At 47.6% G+C, this 18,863-nt stretch overlaps 3 protein-coding genes across 3 annotated transcripts; 1 reads left to right on the top strand and 2 right to left on the bottom strand.

Annotated features, from left to right (window-relative positions):
* Positions 1 to 1,323: 1,323 nt before the first annotated feature.
* Osi14 (DUF1676 domain-containing protein Osi14) lies at positions 1,324 to 3,405 on the bottom strand. Its single transcript, XM_011155947.3, has 3 exons — positions 3,050 to 3,405; positions 2,587 to 2,769; positions 1,324 to 2,011 (listed from the first exon to the last, which is right to left on the bottom strand). The coding sequence occupies exons 1-3, from the start codon at positions 3,264 to 3,266 to the stop codon at positions 1,632 to 1,634; spliced, it is 780 nt and encodes a 259-aa protein (XP_011154249.1). The 5' UTR covers positions 3,267 to 3,405; the 3' UTR covers positions 1,324 to 1,631.
* A 5,986-nt stretch (positions 3,406 to 9,391) lies between these two features.
* Positions 9,392 to 11,100, bottom strand: Osi13 (Protein). The gene is made up of 2 exons (XM_011156685.3): positions 10,737 to 11,100; positions 9,392 to 9,712 (listed from the first exon to the last, which is right to left on the bottom strand). The coding sequence occupies exons 1-2, from the start codon at positions 10,918 to 10,920 to the stop codon at positions 9,408 to 9,410; spliced, it is 489 nt and encodes a 162-aa protein (XP_011154987.1). The 5' UTR covers positions 10,921 to 11,100; the 3' UTR covers positions 9,392 to 9,407.
* Positions 11,101 to 16,703: 5,603 nt separating this feature from the next.
* On the top strand, positions 16,704 to 18,172 carry LOC105192498 (uncharacterized). Its single transcript, XM_011156672.2, has 2 exons — positions 16,704 to 17,052; positions 17,712 to 18,172. Exons 1-2 carry the CDS (start codon positions 16,791 to 16,793, stop codon positions 17,897 to 17,899), a joined length of 450 nt encoding a protein of 149 aa, XP_011154974.1. The 5' UTR covers positions 16,704 to 16,790; the 3' UTR covers positions 17,900 to 18,172.
* Positions 18,173 to 18,863: the final 691 nt, after the last annotated feature.

The raw sequence follows: 18,863 nt of genomic DNA, 5'->3' as shown, positions 1-18,863 counted from the left end.
TTTTAATTTCGCCCACCCTCTGAACGTGCCTGAGTGCCTGCGTGCGTGCGTGTACGCGTGAGCGCGCTCGCGTGAGCGCGGCAGAAGCCGAAGCGACGCAGAAGAATTTTCCTTTTACTCGCGAATCACTTTCCGACCGTGCTGTTGTACGATTGTTCTTCGAGCTCTTTTCCTTTTTTCTTTCCACGCGCTGCCTCTTCCTACAGCGGGTAACCGGCGTTTTGTCGGGGTTCTTCCCGACGAATGCTTGTCGATCGTTCCTATCTCGCGTTCCGCCGCGTGTACTCGCAATTGTTATTGGTCTCGCGCCGCGGATAATTATGTAATTGAACGCCGCTCTGAAATTAGCGCGCTCCAAATTACCTCTCGCGCAATTGTCTCTTCTCGTAGCAAACCAGCGCTTCTGTATCCGATCTGGTGGATCAACTTACCGCGGCGAGAATAGAACATGCTCCCAACTGATTGTAAGACTTCAGCCAATTTCATGGATGAACGGTCGGGAGAATTAAAAACGTGAAAAATGCCATCACATATTTTACGACGGTGAGAAGCGTCGTAACTCCTGCACTCTGCCCGATGAATGTTTCCTTTGCGTCCCGGTGTGGATCTCCACTTCGGGAAGCGAGCCGAAAGGATTCCTCCGTCGTCATCGATGCACCTGCATTTCGTATCTGCATCGCATGTACATACAATGGCCGGCGGAGCGATCATCGTTCGTCGCGTTTGTACTACGACTCGCGGCGTACGTCATCGTCGAGCGCGGACTCTGGTGAAAATTAGATTTCCGTGCCTCTTGGTGACACGGTATAGCGTGGTATGTGAGACTTGTGTCCCGAATCGCGCGGTCGGAAGCCGACGTGGACAAGAGAAATGGAACGAATGACCGTGTCGGCATCGGTAACGGCGGCTAAAGAGAAAGAAAGGACGTAAGAAACCCCGATGAGGCGCACGAAGTGGGAGTGCAAATGACCTGCGTAGGTATGTCCATGTCCGATCGGAATCGCGTATGAGCTCGGCCGACGCGTGATTGCAACGCCGAGCTGTCAATAATTCGCGCCAGCGCGGAAGCTGATCACGTATGATCGCGTGCGTCCTTTCGTGCCGATAACGCCTCCCCGCCCGTTAGAAGCCCGATTTCCGTTCGCGTGTTGATCTTCTCACGAGTTCCGCCGACCCTCAATAGTATAGGAATTATAACAGAATCTCAAGTTCACACGGGTGAGAAAGAGAGAGAAGAGAGGGAACGAGGAGACGACAAGTGATGTCGCAAATAAGCATTCTCTCTCTCTTCTAATAAATAATTTATTAAATTATTTTTATATATGTACCGAGTATTACATATTATCAAATATTCATACAAACATTGAATACTGTTAAATAATATTAAATACAAAAGACATGTAATCACTTATTGCATAGGATTGCTCGATAATTTATATCAATATAATTCGCATATAAATTACATACGTGTAGAGAGAGAGACTAATCTAAGAGAGAGAATAATCTAACAGTCGTAGGTGGGTCCAATGGCCTTGAGGAGCTTCTCGACTCCGCGTTGTATGGCTGTCGGATTAATCTCAGCTTCTTCCGACGTCAACTCGATGCGGACAGTCGAGCGAGGAGAATCGCATTTAATTGTTATAGCTGACGGTCGATGGTACGTATGCGGAATATGCCAGGTACTGAGCATCAGCCCTCGTGACAGCTTCGTCTTGCAGACTCCTCTTGTTATAAGGTATCTGGTTATTCGCGGCAGCGTTGCTCCAGGCCGCGTTGTTGTCCCAACCAGCAAACTGTGCGTTATTGGGAAAGTAACCGCCGCCGCCGCCGCCGCCGCTGAAAAGTTTTTGGAACGCTATGATTCCGACGATCAGCAGAGCGATTTTGCCGATGAAGAGGGCCTTCATGGTCAGCAGGCTCAAGCTGCCGAGCAAGAACGGCATCACCGCGAAAAACTTAATTCCGATTGCGGTGATCAGCGGCAACCACGTCTTCTTGGCCTTGGCCCGTCCTGATCGCAAAGAAGAAACGATGTCAGAGAGGAATAAAGTCAGCCGCTAATAAAATCCTCAAGGTGATAATCTTCAAGACACACAATCGTCGTAACTCTGGCTCATTATTGAGTATCTGGCGGAGCCAATCTCGTAAATTTTGGGAGAATTAATCAGAAAAGCGTGAAAATTGAATACTCTTTAAAGCAAGGTGCTGATCGGAAATTTATATTTACAGTTATAGTAGACAAAACAAAGTTGTAGCGCTCTTTCGTGTGCTCTTTTTTGCATTTTCTTGTAATATATTTGAGAAGGAAAGCGAATCGCCCGGAGAACGAGTTTATCCGGAACAGGTCTGATGCCGCGCATGTAGATATCGCGAAGGTGAAAGGCACGTCGAGGCGCTTATTCGTTTATACTCGTGACGTCGCGAATCCGTGACGTTAATCGTCTAGACATAATAAAAGAAAGATGGGTACGATTGTGCAATCGAAATATTATTCAACAGAAGCGTCAGAGGTAGAAAGAGAGAGAGAGAGAGAGAGAGAGAGAGAGAGAGAGAGAGGGGAAGAAGAAATAGAGCAAAAGGACTCACCTTCAGCCAGGATCTGTGGGATGGATATTTCGGCCATGTTGAATTTCAGACTGTGACTCTTCATGAAAGAGATGGCTGAATCATACAACATGCTCAGGAGTGTTGCCATTCTGGTGCTATCTTCTTGCGGTAGTTTATTGAGCAGCGCCTGCTCGGACTGCAGATTCTTCGCCGTGCGCTCCACTGTAACAATTAATTTCTCACACCATTGCGATCGATGTTGGCGGGAAAAAGGATTATCGATTGTCGCACGCAACAAGTATCGCTTCGCTCCACCTCGCTCTATTTCGCGAATCAGAATCGACGATAAGTATGCACGAGCTCATTTCTTTTTCTTCTCCCGAGACGCGAAAAAGATATCTGAATCTTACGTATTTTACGAAGCTACCATTCACGTATCTCACGACGATTCGATATTATTAGTCGCAAGAAGAAGAAGCGTAAAGTAATAATAGTAGCTCACTCGGTGTTTCCCGCATGAAGGTGATGCCTTCGATGATTTTAATGTCATTCGACCGATCGGCTTTGTTGAGGGCGACCAAGGTCTTCACCAAGAAGCAGCTGTACATGCGGTTGTCATTCTCCAAGCAATCCTGATCCTGCGACTGCGAATTCAAGTTCAACGTGGGTCCAGCTGCGACGCGCGCGACCAAGAATACCAAAATCAGCAATCTGTGCATCCTCGTCGTTCAAGAGTCACGATCTTCTGGTACGCACGACGTAACGGCGGTGGCGGTGGAGACAGAGATGAAGAGCACGAGCACGGCGGACCAGTCTCCGGAAAATTTTCGGAACCAAGTGTGACCTGGCCCTGCGTCGTCTCAATCTTTATAGGTGTGCACCACGGCGTAGGACCCTCCTCGAATATCCCCCACTTCCTGACTGCGTCGTCAGACGACGACAACGTGCATGATGACTACTACAATGACGATGACGACGACGACGACGACGAGGATGAGGAAGAGTAAAGAGCGACGAGACAAGCTACAGACTCATCGTCTCCCAGGTAGATACCACCACCTCTTCTTGTGGGACTCTCCTCGATAATTTTTTAAACAAACCTCCTACGGTCACCTGGCAGACACGCGCCGCCGACTGGGCGGATCCTATGTAGAAGTCGCTCTGTCTAAACTGGCTGGGAGAATCATTTCATGTGGGCCAGGCAGTATTTGGGTCAACGGGTTCCCATCAGGGATTCTGTATGCGCGTTTATGCGCTTAGGGTGAAGGACCTCTGAGGTTGCCGTGGAACCTCCGAAGAAACAGGCGAGGATCGATTAATCAAGGCTCATAACTCGAGTTTAACAGTACGGTGGATGCTTGCTGCGAATTTCCGATTGTTATCAATGGAGCCTTTCTTATCCATCAGTTTTGGGAAAATTCCCTGACCTACGAAAAAAGAAATATTTTTATTGGCTACAGAATGCTCACCGTAAAGCTTACCGGTAAAAATGTCGCAACCTACGAGCATCCTCCGACCGTTCTCGACTTGTCCACATGTCGACATGAGTGGACGAGCGAGTAAGTGAGCCGCTTTAAGGACCGAACCCGGCGATCTCCTCTTGTTCCCTTCGGAATTGTGGGACCAACGACCCGTTTCGTACCGTGCGCGCGTACGTCGCCCTCGGCTCCGGTACTTTCTAATTTTTCCGACGCGTGTCGCGCGTAGATTGTTGCTTAGAAAACCGAGAATAACGACGGTTGAGGCGCGTACATGCATTTCGCGCCTCGTCGCCGTCACTCAGCCGGCCATTCACGGCCGCACATGCTTCACGCTCGCGGATGTACGGCTTTTCTTACGGGCTTCTCTCAGCCTGCGCGTGCATCTAGGCGACACTTAATGCGGACGTGATTCCCGGTAGTGGTTTCCCGGATAACCGTCAGAAACAGACCCGAGGCGGGCCTCCGCGTCTTTTAACGCTGTAATGTCCCTCGTACTTCGAATTTTTCAATTTGTCACACCTCGGCCTTGGAATGCAAAGCGATACGCTCCGCCCCGGTCTCGATTCACATCGAGGTCCTTGACGCATTTGTAATAGCATCTAACATGTGCGAAACACTGGATTTGCGACTTCGATACTGTGCGATTACGCGTAAAAACACGCGCGCGTTGTACCAAGTTTTAAAAATATTGCCGAAACCGTTATTAAAAATACAAGCGCGGCTTAACAGCGAGCGATCATCAATTTAAGCGCGGCGCAGCGACCCTCTTATTACAGAGAGAGGTTTATTGTCCTTTTTCTAGGACAGGACAGCCCTCATAGTCAAACTCCCTTCGTAGAACGGGCCGATGCACTCCCGGTGCGACCACGTGCACCGCGAGTCGTTTACCTTGACCCAGACACGCCGATCGGTGACACGTGAGTCCACACGATTGCATCTCCTTGCAGGTCTCCCGATCTAAGAACAATCGGAATGCGATGAAACGGATTCTTCGCTCATTAACTCTCGCATCTGTGCTCGCGATTGTCTTAATCTCGTCAAGATTAATGGATTTCTCGTACGCTCTGTTTTTCGCTCGATCATATCGGCAAGAAGCTCCGGAGGAATGCAGCGCGCGATCATTCCACGCGACAATCGCATCCGGTTTTGCTCGAAAAATGTTGCGCAATTGTATGACGAGAGTCGACAACGAAGAGAACTTTCACCGCGTATGACAAACTATTTCTTTTACGCACGACGCGATCGGGTCGCGCGTTCCTTCTCAGCATTCCTCGCGACACCGTCATCCGCCGAAACTTCACCGATAGCGCCTTAAAAATTAGCATATGACGAATTTAAAAAAGTCGCCGCGAGAAACAATAATCCATGATAAAGGCGACTTTGCGATGGCGCTTTTGGGACGGCGACGCCACTTGGAAAGGTAACAATGGATAAGTTATTCGCGGGAGGTGTTCCATTGTGCTCTGCGCGGATCTCTTTAAATATTTAACAGGTACGAGGGGACCTCGTCATCTCCGTTTAACGGTATTCGGCTTGGCAGAAACGGAGACAGTTTCGCGATTGATTTTCTGGGTTACGAGTACCATGTCGCGCGACCGGGGTTACTTCCTGCAATGAATACGACGGTCCTTACTTATGACGAATCCATCGGCGCCAGAGGAAGGCGCAGGTTTCTCCTTCCCGGAAAGAGAAACATTTCGGTAGCTTTATTCATTCGACTGCAACGATACAAGGGATTCTCTAGCGATCGATCAATTGCGTGCCTACATGTGAATAATAGTTGTCAATGTTGTAAATATGATTCCATATATTTTATTACTTTGCATATAAAATATATAGCACAACTTTATACTGCATATTTTTTAATGTTTTTTATATATATATATTTCATATTATGTGTATACAGGGTGTCTCATTTTACATACCCCAGAAAAAATATGGAAGATACGGAAAAATGTTTCGAACAAAAGTTGCATGGTTTGAAGGGGGACATGAAATGACTATATTGGTTTATTTAAAGATGGCGCCACATTCGAGATATTCACTGATAATTACTTTTCTTAAATGGAAACTTCAATTTTTTATTTCATCATCTTTTTCTACCAATTACTTTTAACAACTTTTATTTGAAACATTCTTTTATTTGCTTAATATTTTTTGAGATATTAGGAAAATTTGGTAACTTTTCAATATTTAACTTACAACATCTGACTATTTGACGAAAGAAAAAGTAATACTGGACTTTTTTACTTTACTTATTATATATTGTTATAATAGCGTCCTAACTTTTAATTTGATGATTTTGAAAATTCTAAAAGTCGATAAGTTAACAAAAATTGGGGTGCTATTGTAACAATATATTCTCGAGACTAAATAGAGGAAGAAAGTCTAGTACTATTTTTTTCTTCCGACAAATAGTTAGCGAGATATCATAAGCTTAATATTGAAAAAGTTGCCAAGTTTCCTTTTAATACTTAAAAAAATATTAGGTAAATATAAAAATGTTTCAGACAAGAGTTATTGAAATTGATTGATAGAAAAAGACGATTTAATAAAAAATGTGATTTCTATTTAAAAAAAGTAATGATCAGAGAATATCTCGAAAGTGGCACCATCTGTAAACAAACTGATATAGTTGTTTTATGTCCCCCTTAAAATCCTACAACTTTTGTCTGAAATATTTTTTGATATCTCGCCTCGTTTTCGAAAAAATTGCCCTGGTCGTTATAAATGACTCACCCTATATATACAGACAATTATTTTGTACATGTATATTAGAAAAATAAAAATGTAATATTCGATATAACATCGTTTTATTTTATTAAACCCTCTTTGAAAGTGTTTTCCTAAACGTGCCACTTTGATAGCATCAAAATTGGAAAATAGAAATTCTGCAATTTTTAAATTTCCCGCCAAATATCCAGAATACCTTTTCGGTTATCATGTGTTCCTGATACAAAGTGCGAAAACTGGGAAAACGAGAAATTTCAAATTTCCCGCCAGAAATCCGGGATACCTCTTCGGTTGTCATGTGTTCCTGATACAAAGTATGAAAACTGGGGAAACGAGAAATTTTAAATTTTCCACCAAAAATCCGGAATACCTCTTCGGTTATCATATGTTCCTGATATAAAGTGCGAAAACTGGGAAAACGAGAAATTTCAAATTGCCCGCCAGAAATTCGAAATACCTCTTCCGTCATCATATGTTCCTGATACAAAGTGCGAAAACTGGGAAAACGAGAAATTTCAAATTTTTCGCCAGAAATCCGGGATACCTCTTCGGTCGTCATATGTTCCTGATACAAAGTGTGAAAACTGGGGAAACGAGAAATTTTAAATTTTCCGCCAGAAATCCGGAATACCTCTTCGGTTATCATGTATTCCTAATACAAAGTGCGAAAACTGGGAAAACGAGAAATTTCAAATTTTCCGCCAGAAATCCGGAATACCTCTTCGGTTATCATGTGTTCCTAATACAAAGTGCGAAAACTGGGAAAACGATAAATTTCAAATTTTCCGCCAGAAATCCGGAATACCTCTTCGGTCATCATATGTTCCTGATACAAAGTGTGAAAACTGGGGAAACGAGAAATTTTAAATTTTCCGCCAGAAATCCGGAATACCTCTTCGGTTATCATGTGTTCCTAATACAAAGTGCGAAAACTGGGAAAACGAGAAATTTCAAATTTCCCGCCAGAAATCCGGAATACCTCTTCGGTCATCATGTGTTCTTGATACAAATCTGCTAAAACTCTGAATCTTGGATTTTCTATTTTATGCAAATTTTACACTTTAGTATCAGGAGAATATAATGAGCGAGGAGCTATCCCGAATTTGAAGGACTTTAGATATTTTGAATATTTAGGTGTAAGAAACGCGTAATAAGTGGGTAAGATAAATAATAAAACGGTAAGTTCATATTTAAATACTTTTTTATTGTTAATTTTTAGTATATTTTATTGTAATATTATATAATATATAAAGTATATTTTATGTACAATACAATATGTTTTACAGTGTAACATGATATAAAATAATACAAACGCATAATATAATATATATAAAGATTAAAATTTTAAACGCATATGAATGAAAAATATTTTATATTATACAAATTTTATTTTATATATTATATTCTCTTGTACATCAAATTTATATCTAAAGATATAAAATAAATCGGAAGATTCGAATGATGACAGAGCAGAGAAATATTTGAAGGGCATTTTTAAGGCACGAAGACTGTGTAGGACCAAGGGTCGACGACCAGTTTTATATCCAGGTCAGTCCCGATCTCAGTTTCGTCTTCATTTCTTCTCGTTTTGACCTCCTCACATGAATGTGACGTAATATCCTTTCTCGCTTTCTCCCACGTCTTCTCTGTCGCGTCCAGTGCATCATTGATCTCAATGCACCATTACTTTGCCAAACACTGAAGTAAACCGAACAAGTTACGCACGCATGATTTAATGTAAAAACGATAATTTAATTTTCTTGCAACATTCGAACAATTTTCTTGCGACATTCGCGGGGTGTTTTATTTTCGAATTAATGATTGATGATAGTCTGCATTTTGACTACAAAATCCATTCGCTGTGTAATTATGAGGGTGAGACATTTATTGAACGTGTATTTACACACAGGTGAAGATAATTCAGCTCTCACGGTCACTTGAAAAGAAACACACCGCTCTTTTGCACAGGCTAGTTCCTCGTGCGCAATCAAGATACTTTCTCTCTTTCTTACATCACACCGGAGAAATGTGACTGCGCGGGATGAATCATCTGAAAAAACGATTTCCTTCTACTTCGTATTCGCTATCGCCTGAACATAATAATAAACGGCCAAATATATATATATATATGTATATATATAATCTTTGCATTGTCATGTTTACAATGTTGCTCATGCATTCATGACTTTCCCAAATGCCTAGCGGTTTACCGCCATGTGTGCAGAAGAAGTTAGCTCCATCGTAAAACACTACTTTGTTGACGTTAATCTCGAGGAAACTTTTACCGTAACGACGTTCTGTAAACTCTTTCTCTCTCTCTCTCTGTCTCACGTTTATCTCTCACTTTTATCATATTTACATGCTATGATCTTGTAATAGTTCTATGATATTTATCTACGTGTGATAAATATAAATTTGTTAGTAAATCAAATAAATATAAATAATATATCATATAAACGAGTACAGAGCAAATTATTACTAAATGTTATCCTTAATTCGACGTAATGCGAATCTCCTCTTCTCGCTTATCTCTTATATTTATGTTAAAATGGAACGTTCACTTAAATTATAAGGACTACGTCAAGGAACCATATTAGAAGAGGAAGAAAAAAAAAGTTCTATAATCCGGCGCCTCTAATTCCTCTTTCACTTCTTTCTACGGCGCTCCTTGTAGTATCTGTAGGGTTCCAATTCCTGCGCCTCCTCCATGAAATCAAAAATGTCCTGTCGTCTGTACTTGTTGTTATCGTGATGACTCTCCTTCTGGACGACCTTCTTCAGCCCGACTATGGCCGCCAGTATCAGACTCATCAGACTCAGCACGACCGCTTTTCCGCTCAGGACAGCCAGCGCCTTCAACGCGATGGGCAGCAGAATCGATTTGATCAGCACGAAACCGACGATCAACGGTAGAACGTACTTGTTTAGCTTGAATTTCTTTCGCCTATGCTCTGCAACCGACAAGCAGAAAGTAACATTGAATTTAATTGCATGAAAAATTATATATGCAATGTGAAAAGAAATCTACACCAAAGTGCACACCCGACACACATCCTACACTACGCTACACATTTCACATTTTTTTACGCAAATAATGGAAATAAGATAAAAATCGACCAACGTCCTTCTTTGCCCTCGTAATGAAACGGATGACATTATAATTGGCACAATTTAACAAGGAGCGTGTTCGATATATTCTCGGTCAACGTCGGTTGTAACGTTCTATTAATTATATCTTGCGTATATCGGTTTAAAAATATTATATTATCTTACAATAGCATCTCGCGTTCGAAAAGCAGGTTGCGCGCTAGCGGGCCCCGTCGAAGTGCGCTTTTCTTATTAGGCACAACTGCCGAGCGCGCGCGCGCGCGGAAGTTAATAAAATTAACTAGGCTAGAAAGCACTTATACGTTTTTACACCGGGAGGCTACGCGTGCGGCAACACGAAAATGACGTTACGACCTAATGAACTGCGCTCGCCATTATACGCTCCTTTAACGCCGTTTGATTAACACGCGATCTTCGTTGTTCCGTGTTCCGCAGCCGTTCCGCGTTCGTTCACTATCGTATCCTGCGTTACGGTATAACTGTCAAGATAACTGTCGAAGTATCCGCGCGTCGATTTGTCTTTTTGACTTCTTCTCGGACTCGGAAGATTAAAAAAAAAATCTTTGCTTGCCAAGCTTTTATTCTTCAGGCAACGTATATATGAATAATATAAATTATTATATATCCGAAACTTTCATTTGGAATCAACTCCCAAATCTCATGATTAATCACCAACGTGGTGATTTCGTCGAAAGATGACGCGTGCTTTATCGAATCGTGCGAACCAAAAAAAAAACAAAATCTAAAACTCTTCCTTCACAAAGCGAGAAGCCGTAGCGCAATATTAAAAAAAGAAAAAAAAACAAGGAACACGCGCATAACAAGGGTGCGCAAAGTGCTTGTAACTATTTACTGAGCTCGGTGTACCTTCCGCGGTGTGCGACTTGGAGGCGGGCAGGAACGTGTCGATGACGTCCAGAAAACTCTCGCCGATCAAGTCCAGAGCACCCCCGGAGGTGTCGTCGCGCCGGGCCAGCGTCTTCGTAGCCTGCGAGCCCGTCTGCGCTGCGACTAGCGCGGGCAGCAGGAGCAGCACGTACGGCAATAACATCTCTTCAGCATCTACGCGCTCCTCCGTCCTCGTCTCTCTTTGCCCTTTTTGCCTTAAATCTATCTATCTATCGACCTGTCTCCGCAGCCTCTCATACAGCACACACACCCTCTCGCGCGTTCTCTCACCGCGGCCGAGCCCTGCGAAAGCCCGAGTCCGTACCGGCCACTCCGCCGATAATATGTCAACTGGCATTCCTACCAGCCCGAGCCATTAGTTTATATAGTGAAATCGTGAAAACACCAGAGGAGGAGACCACCATCTAACTTGGAACTGACGCGTGACGAAGGATCCAACGTCCACTCCCGTAGCTCGCGGGCTCGGTCTGCCGCGATCATTGGACGCCGTCTAGCGCGCGTTGCTCGTCCTCGGTAGAGAGAAGAGAAGAGAAGAGAAGAAAAGAGAAGAGAAGAGAAGAGAAGAAAGCCGGGTGTATCGCTCTCCCCCGGCGGATTATTTCGACCGGGGTAAGTGGATCGCTGCGGATCCTTCCCCCCTGCCGCCGGCACCGAGCGTCTTCGCCGTCATTGTCCACCGTCCGTGAGAGTCTACGAGCGCCGCGTCTATCATCAATCGACGTTCGTTTCACACCCGAGTGGCTACACGGCTCCAAGAGCCAAGACCAAGAGAGAACACGACGCTGGCTCTCTCTGGCCAGCCAGGCCTACGTCGTCGGCTGCGACCTACGGCCCGTTCGTATCGCGGAAAACTGCGGCACAATGTAGTGACGATGCGAATCGAAGCCGCGCTTCCGGGGGCGAATTTAGCGGCCGAGTCACGTGAACGTTTCGTAATCGCGCTTGAATTCGGCTCGCGAAAACGCGGTGGAGCAGCGCGAGAGGGGGAGTTTGATCGCCTCGGGGTTTGTCGGCGGTGATCGCGGTGATCAATGTGTGTATCGCGCATCGAAGGAGAAACGTTTCTACCTGAAACCTTTTTGTCCATGCGCTTGTCTTCCGATCGACATCGCTGAAATCGGCGGAAGGCGCTGCGAGAGGGGCGCTGCGGGGGGGTTGCGATTTGATACCGTTACGCGTCGCAGCAACGCGGGCGCCCGCGTGGTACTTCAACTACTTCACCCGGCCCTCCGCCGCGCTTTGCCGCTAATGACGGGCTCCTCCTTTGTAAGTGTCCGCTATTCATCAGAATCAGGATCACGGCTATAGCAGCGGTGATAACGGTAATCACGGCGGTTTCACGTCAACAACTCCGCGGAACAATGTCGTTAGGCCGGCGAAATTCGCGTGATTACCGGCGACTGAGCTCGCCGACCAAATGCGAGAGAGACACCGCGCTCCGCGGCCGACGCTCGTCGCGAAAGAATCGACCTGCAAAACGGCTTATGGAGGGCAGCCACGGGGTAGACGAAGAAGAAGCGACACTCTGCGTACGTACGACGACAGTGATTTAGCAGGCGTGCGCGCCGAGGGGAGTAGTTAATAGCGTGTACGTACCCTTCAATTCGCCTTCCGGCGCGCTCCCCTTCGCTCCCCGCGTTTACCATGGCTACGGTCATTTGGGGGATTCGAGTCCACGGAGGAAACAGTGAAATTACGTCCCCCCTCCCTGCTCTGCCCTTCCTGGAATATAAAATAATAGATCTAGGTGGCACATGAATAAAACTACCGTACCGATATGTGGGTTGCCGGCTTCACGCACGAGGAACTCGACTAATAGACCGGCATGGGTTGTCTTCGGCTGGCCGGTCCGCCGGGCTCCAAGGACGACGGGCGCTTGCAATTAAAAACGCGCGACCGATGAAACAATTTATTGCGTTAATATTTCGTTGCACGAGCGGCAAAATGGCGACCCGGGCGGGCCGTTCGCCGCCGCGCCGGACGCGGCGATGCTCCTCGTCCAGCGGAAGAGGAAGAGCAACCGGAGTAAAATAAAGAAGAAGAAGAAGGACGGAGAGGAGGAGGAAAAGAGAGGAAACGAGCTCGGTAGCAGCATGCAAGCAGCACGCAATCAGATTTCCTCCGAGAATGTGCAAATATATAGGTTTATCTCTCGTGAAATGGGCCCCGACGCCGTATCGCCGCGCCGCTCGGCGGGATGAAGAAAGTCACGGAGAGAGTGTGATAATCACTGTTAAATATCGGGCTTGTTCGACGGACGGAGGAATGGTGTGATACGTGTGATCGCACGTCGTGATTTTCAGAGCAGACAAGATCACAGAGCGAGCGCGAGCGAGCGCGAGCGCCGGCTGCTGGAAATTACAGCGCGCCTCGCTGTAAATCGCCGTATAAATCGCTCGCCCCTTCCCCCACCCCCTTCCCCCCCGATTCCAAATGAGAATGTTCGCACGTGCGCCCACCACGCGTTTGCATCGATCTAGCGAGCATCCGGCACGTATCTCGAGCGCTAATTATGCAGATTCGTTATTGTTTTCGCAGCAGCCGCGTTTTCACCGCTCGCGCGTCGCTCTTTCTCTTCCCATGTTTCTCTCTCGCTTTTCTTTCTTTTTTTAGCGGAGCTCGCACTGTACCGGAGCCGCGAGAGAGCCATTAGCAGAGCGTCCGTTCGGCTGATGCAAATTTATTTCACCGTAAATCACTCACGTGCGTCCGCGTCATCATCGCGCGCGAATAAATGATCGCGTTGTACGATCACGCGCCATAATGAACCGAATGAAATCGTCCGTTCGGCCCGATTGCAATCTGCCGTTTTTACACTCAGAACGTGACACGTCGTCTCGCTTTGTAGATCAATATCGACCGGCGTCCTGAATTCTGCCGCCGTTTGGTGGATTGATGAAGAGATCGGGAGAAGGACGATCCATCAAATGGCGATTAATATCGCCCGCCACGTTTCAGCGTGGCTCACTATGCGGCGAAACTTGGCGGTTTGCTGGCGAAGCTCGCGAATGGAAAGTGAGCATGGGCGTTATATGCCGAGGCCTATAAACAATTTCAAACCTATATACCCAGATACGCAAGCTGTGTTTAATCGCAACAAGAGGGAAATCTGACGCCGCTGCTTGCGCACTGCTGCTGCTGCTGCTGCTGCTGCTGCAGCTGCAGCTGCTGTTGCTGCGCATGTTGCAAGGATCATTTGAAGCAGCCGCCACATTATTATTAGCGGCCCGTATGTTTGCCGAGCGTAACTAAAAAATGAATCCCCAACGCGATCGTTCGGCGGCGTTCTTGTCGTCGTCGTCGTCGTCGTCGTCGTCGTCGTCGTTGTCGTCGATCTCGGCGGCGTGACGCGCGCAGATTTCTAATTTTCTTCTCTCGCGGCTACGGGCGCGAGTCGTCTGTGGAGAATTTATCGTTCAATTGCGCATGAAGTCGCAGTCGAGTGTTACAGCGAAATGCAACATTCGATCGCCTGTTCAGGCGGAACCCGCGCGCGCGTCTCGAGTATGTTCGGACGAGGCAGTGTTAAATGTGTAGCAGAAAGCAGGATGTGGCGCAGTGCGCCGCTGCGAGAGCAGGATGCTCCGATGCATTGAGAAGAGGGGGAAAGCGGATTTAATCGGTATTTTTCAGCTGCTTTTTATCAGCGGCGTCGGAATCAAGCGAAACGCGACGATGGTTTCATCCTCTTTTCATCGTGCCGCGCCGGGCGCTTTCATCGACCAGCGATTCAATCGCGGATGGATTAAGCGATTGGCCGCGGAATTAGTTCCTTTCAACATTTCCTTTTTTCTCTCCTCTCGTCTCTTTTTCTCTGGCGGAGTTGTACAGTGAAAATTAAGCAACCTTGACATAAGGAGACCACGCGCACGCACATGTAATGCAAATGTACTTGCGTACACGTAATTGAAAAAAAAAAAAGTAGATCCGCAGGAGCAGGTACGTCCGCTCGCGAAACGCTTCGAGTGAGGTCGCGGTGCGGTTTTGCGATGTCACGATTCAAAGCACCGCATTGCTGATATGCACGCGCGGTAATCGGTTACGACGGGAATGAAGCTGATAATATACGATGTAGGTGTCTTTAATCGTGCTTTCATCCGATGCATTGGAATTTGATGGAGACGATAACGTTTCTCTTAAATCCCTCGTTGCGGTCGTAATATGTCGGAGGAGACAGGAATATATTGCCACTTGAACTCTTGTAATAACCGACTGCTGTGCACGCACGTCAGCAAGAGCTCGTACTTGTGACAATTCCCGAAGCATCGAGGCAACTTTATTCGTTAAAAAGTGTGCAAACCGTTTCGCGACCGAGTATATACGAGCCGGCACGTCTATATATTATATTATATATAGGGGCGCCCACATGAGAATACCCGCGTAATACAAGTCTTTTTTATTCTTAGCAATTTCTATTTAGCTACGGATTATACAAACCGTATTCCCTTTTAGTCTGTTATTCGTAGATCAAGTGTTCGCTTTGGTACATCACTGATTAAGAAAGAAAAGTCTTGTCTTTGGAAGGCAAACTTTTCTTTCCTAACCAACGATACAACAACAAATAAATACTGATATAATAATAACAACAACAACAACAACAACAAAATGTGGTGCGGTGATAAGTTTTGTCACTGAGGACGAGATTGTGAAAAATCTCATTGATCTAAATTACTTAAATATTTATATTCCCTCTTAAACGTATTCCTTTATGGACGCTGCCTCTTCCCCTGCCGAGCAGGCGGAAAGCAGTAGGGACTGCGGTCGCAGGTAAAAAGGACGCGGAGGACTTGCAGTGCGAATAAAAGCAATCCGCGTCGTGTCCTCGTCGTCCGAGTGTCACCGTAAGCGGCGTAATTGCGGAAAAGCATACGTCCGTCGGCGGACCATCGCGGAACGTCGCTCTCGTCATCGTGGTGTCCAACAAGATCATTTCCTCTCCCTGCTACGTCGGCCTCGTCAGGCGGGCTCCTCCGGCAGGCCTTCCAACTCCCTTTCTCTTGGCGGAAGCACCCGCGGGAGCCCCCTCATCCACACACGACAGGCGGCATACGCGCGTGTACCGTTCCGCGATGCAGCCTGACATATACATATCGGTACTGACAATTTGGATCATAGTGTTTACCGCGCGCGTATATATCGCCGGCTAGCCGGTCGGAGCTCATTTTTCACGGACTGCCGATTTTCCCGGCAACTGAAGCGTGCCCGACGCCGGTATCCGCCGGTATCCGCGACGTCCGCTCGGGTTTGTCGTCGCGGAATCAACGGCGGATCGGTTAGTCCGCGGTTGTTCGTTGCACCGTTCGTTCCCTCTCGCTGCTGACTCGCCTTCCGCGAGTCTGTACTTGCTCACACAGACAGACACGTGCGTACACACACACATACACACACACACACACACACACACGTGCACATATACACGTGAACATATACACTTACGTGCACGTCCGCCCGCATCCACCTTGGCGTGCCCGCTCGCGCGGGTGGTGACGAGTTCGAGGTTTCCATTGGGAGAAGCTGCCGCTTCGGACGAGAAAGGCTGGAGGACGCGACAGCGTAGGAGGTATGTCAGGGATAGCGTGACAGCCACAGCTCTTTCGTCACCTGTCTCACCTGACGACCCCCCAAGACGGCAAAAAGTGCCCATCGACGTTGCGTTTGGATGTCTGTGCGATTCGAGGAAACGCTCGCCGGGGGTGCTCCGTGACTCGGACGACGTGCCGAGAGTGGCTCGACGATGTGACAGAGTCTCTGCTGAAAAAGCTAGAGAGAGAGAGAGAGAGAGAGAGAGAGAGAGAGCAGGGGGAGAGAGCAGAAAGAGAAAGAAAGAAAGCAAGAGAGAGAGAGAGAGAGAGAGAGAGAGAGAGAGAGAGAGAGAGAAAGAGAGAAAGAAAGCAAGAGAGAGAGAGAGAGAGAGAGAGAGGGAGAGGGAGAGGGACGATCTGGAGGAAACCGCGGGCAGATCCCGTCAGTGGACTTCCGGCGTGAGCCCGTTCTTCATGAACGCGAGGAAAGATGCTGTCGAGAGTTAGCCTGGTCGCGATTCTGTTGATCCTCAATTGCCTCACGACGGAGTGCACAGAGTCGCCGCAGGAGGAACGCCACGGGACCGAGGGGGATGTCGCAGCGGACGAGAGGGTCCTCAGACAACGCACGCACGGCAAGGTCATGTCGGAGAGTTCACCCCTTCTCGCCACCCACGGCAACGTCAGCAAACACAAGCTGTCCGAGGTGGAGCTGCAGGACGCGCAGTCCAAGACCGGAGCGGAGGAACGAGGTAATCGCGCGTTCGTTCACGGATCCAGAGCGCTGGGCTCTCATCCGCTTCCCGGCTAATTGAGAGCGTCGCGAAACATTGCAGCGGGAGCGCGCTCGAAAAAAAATGTGCTAACGGAGACGCGACGCGCGCCACGTGTCGAATTGTCGTCGCGGCGCGGGCGCGTTGATGAAGCGCTCTTGATGATGAGCGGTACCGTTGTATAACGGCCGACGTGGAGATCCTACGACGGCTTCTTCGAGATATCGCGCCGCCTTTTGTCGGCGGTAAATTTGTCGCGGTGAACATCGCTCGTCGTTTCGTTCGCGCGCTGCTCCATGCCGGGGGTGGAGTGGCCGAAGGGTAGTTCCGTTTGTCGCGTTTCGACTGTCAATGCAGCAACGGCGGCTTGCACATTCCATTCGCGCACTGATTACGTCGTAGTATCGCGTGCGAAGCTGCATTAATATCGAGAATATTGAGCAGCAGTGCGCTGCAAGCGGCCACTCCGGCGCTGCTGCTGCTGCTGCTGCCGCCGCTATTGCGTTTCCTCAATTAAACGAATTTGAACGACCAGAGGCTCTCATACTCCTGAGTCGATCGCGCTTATTCTCGCTCAAATCGAAGACTCGATCATGAAATCATTGAGCCGCGTTCACAGAGTTGCCTGCGTTTTCCAGATCGGCCGCGAAATCGCAAACGACGGATGGACCGGACGATGATGGCGTTGCTGATGGCGTACAAGCTGAAATTCATCGCCCTGATACCGACGATGATCGGCGGCCTCATCCTCTTGAAGGGCACCACGCTGCTCGCGGGATTCTTCTTCGCCCTGTTCGCCGCCGTGCTAGGCCTGAAAGTGCACTGACGGCGAGGCCTGGCGGGAATTTCGCGACGAGAGGAGAGAGATGAAGGTTGAGATAGGAGGAAGAGAGAACACCCATCGACAGATACACGAAGAAGTGAGGATGACATAATGACTTTATTTCGTAATTATTTAGAATCAGGTTAGGCTAATCTGTAACTTCGTATCGTCGTTTTACTCATTGACCAAGAACGGAGCGAGCCTGTGTGAAGGCACCAAGGCCGAATTTATAATCGCTTCTCGGATTCTCGAACGTACGCGTAACGCGCACACGTCGTTCTCGTCGTCGTCGTCGTCGTCGTCGTCGTCGTCGTCTCGGGATAAACGCACCGCATTGTCGCGTCGCACTCGAGAACGGCGCGCTCCGAGTCACACTGCTCTTCATCAACGAGTCCTCGACGAGTGGCCGCGCGCGAGACGATGGGCGCCGACGCACGACGGACGCGAGATCATTTACCAAATTAATGTTACGATGTCTTGAAATGTAACGTATGAATTATGCATATATATGAGTTATTATTAATAAACGTTGAGACAGACGATGGGGAAGATTAGTAACCTATTACTCGCTAGGCGTCTCTCTGCGTGTCTCGAGTGCCGGTTTCTTCTTCCTTCCGCAAGTGCTTTTTCTTCCTTCTGTCTTCGCGCATCGTTCTCGTTGCGCGTCACAATCGTCCTTTGTAGTCTCAACCGAGCACACCGTCGCACTTTGAACGTCGATTCAGGCGTCGCGAGTGCGAGTCGCTGCGAGACGAGTCTTCGCAGACCATTTCCCGCGCGCCGTGCGGTTAATTCGCGAGTCTACCGTGGAGAAATAAATACACGACCCGACTAAACACGTGCGACTACATGCGTGTGTGTGGGTGCTACGAATAAATAAATAATGATGATTGTCTCCCGCGCACTGAGAAACGACTGCAAATTCGGCTGACGCTAAGATAAGAACGAACGCGACGCGATTCTCGCG

This window comes from Harpegnathos saltator, unplaced genomic scaffold, assembly GCF_003227715.2.
Source record: "Harpegnathos saltator strain DR-91 unplaced genomic scaffold, Hsal_v8.6 scaffold75, whole genome shotgun sequence".
In the NCBI taxonomy this organism is placed as follows: Eukaryota; Metazoa; Arthropoda; class Insecta; order Hymenoptera; family Formicidae; genus Harpegnathos; species Harpegnathos saltator.
The sequence above is the reverse complement of the archived record's forward strand: the minus strand, read 5'-3'. Positions and strand labels throughout refer to the sequence as shown.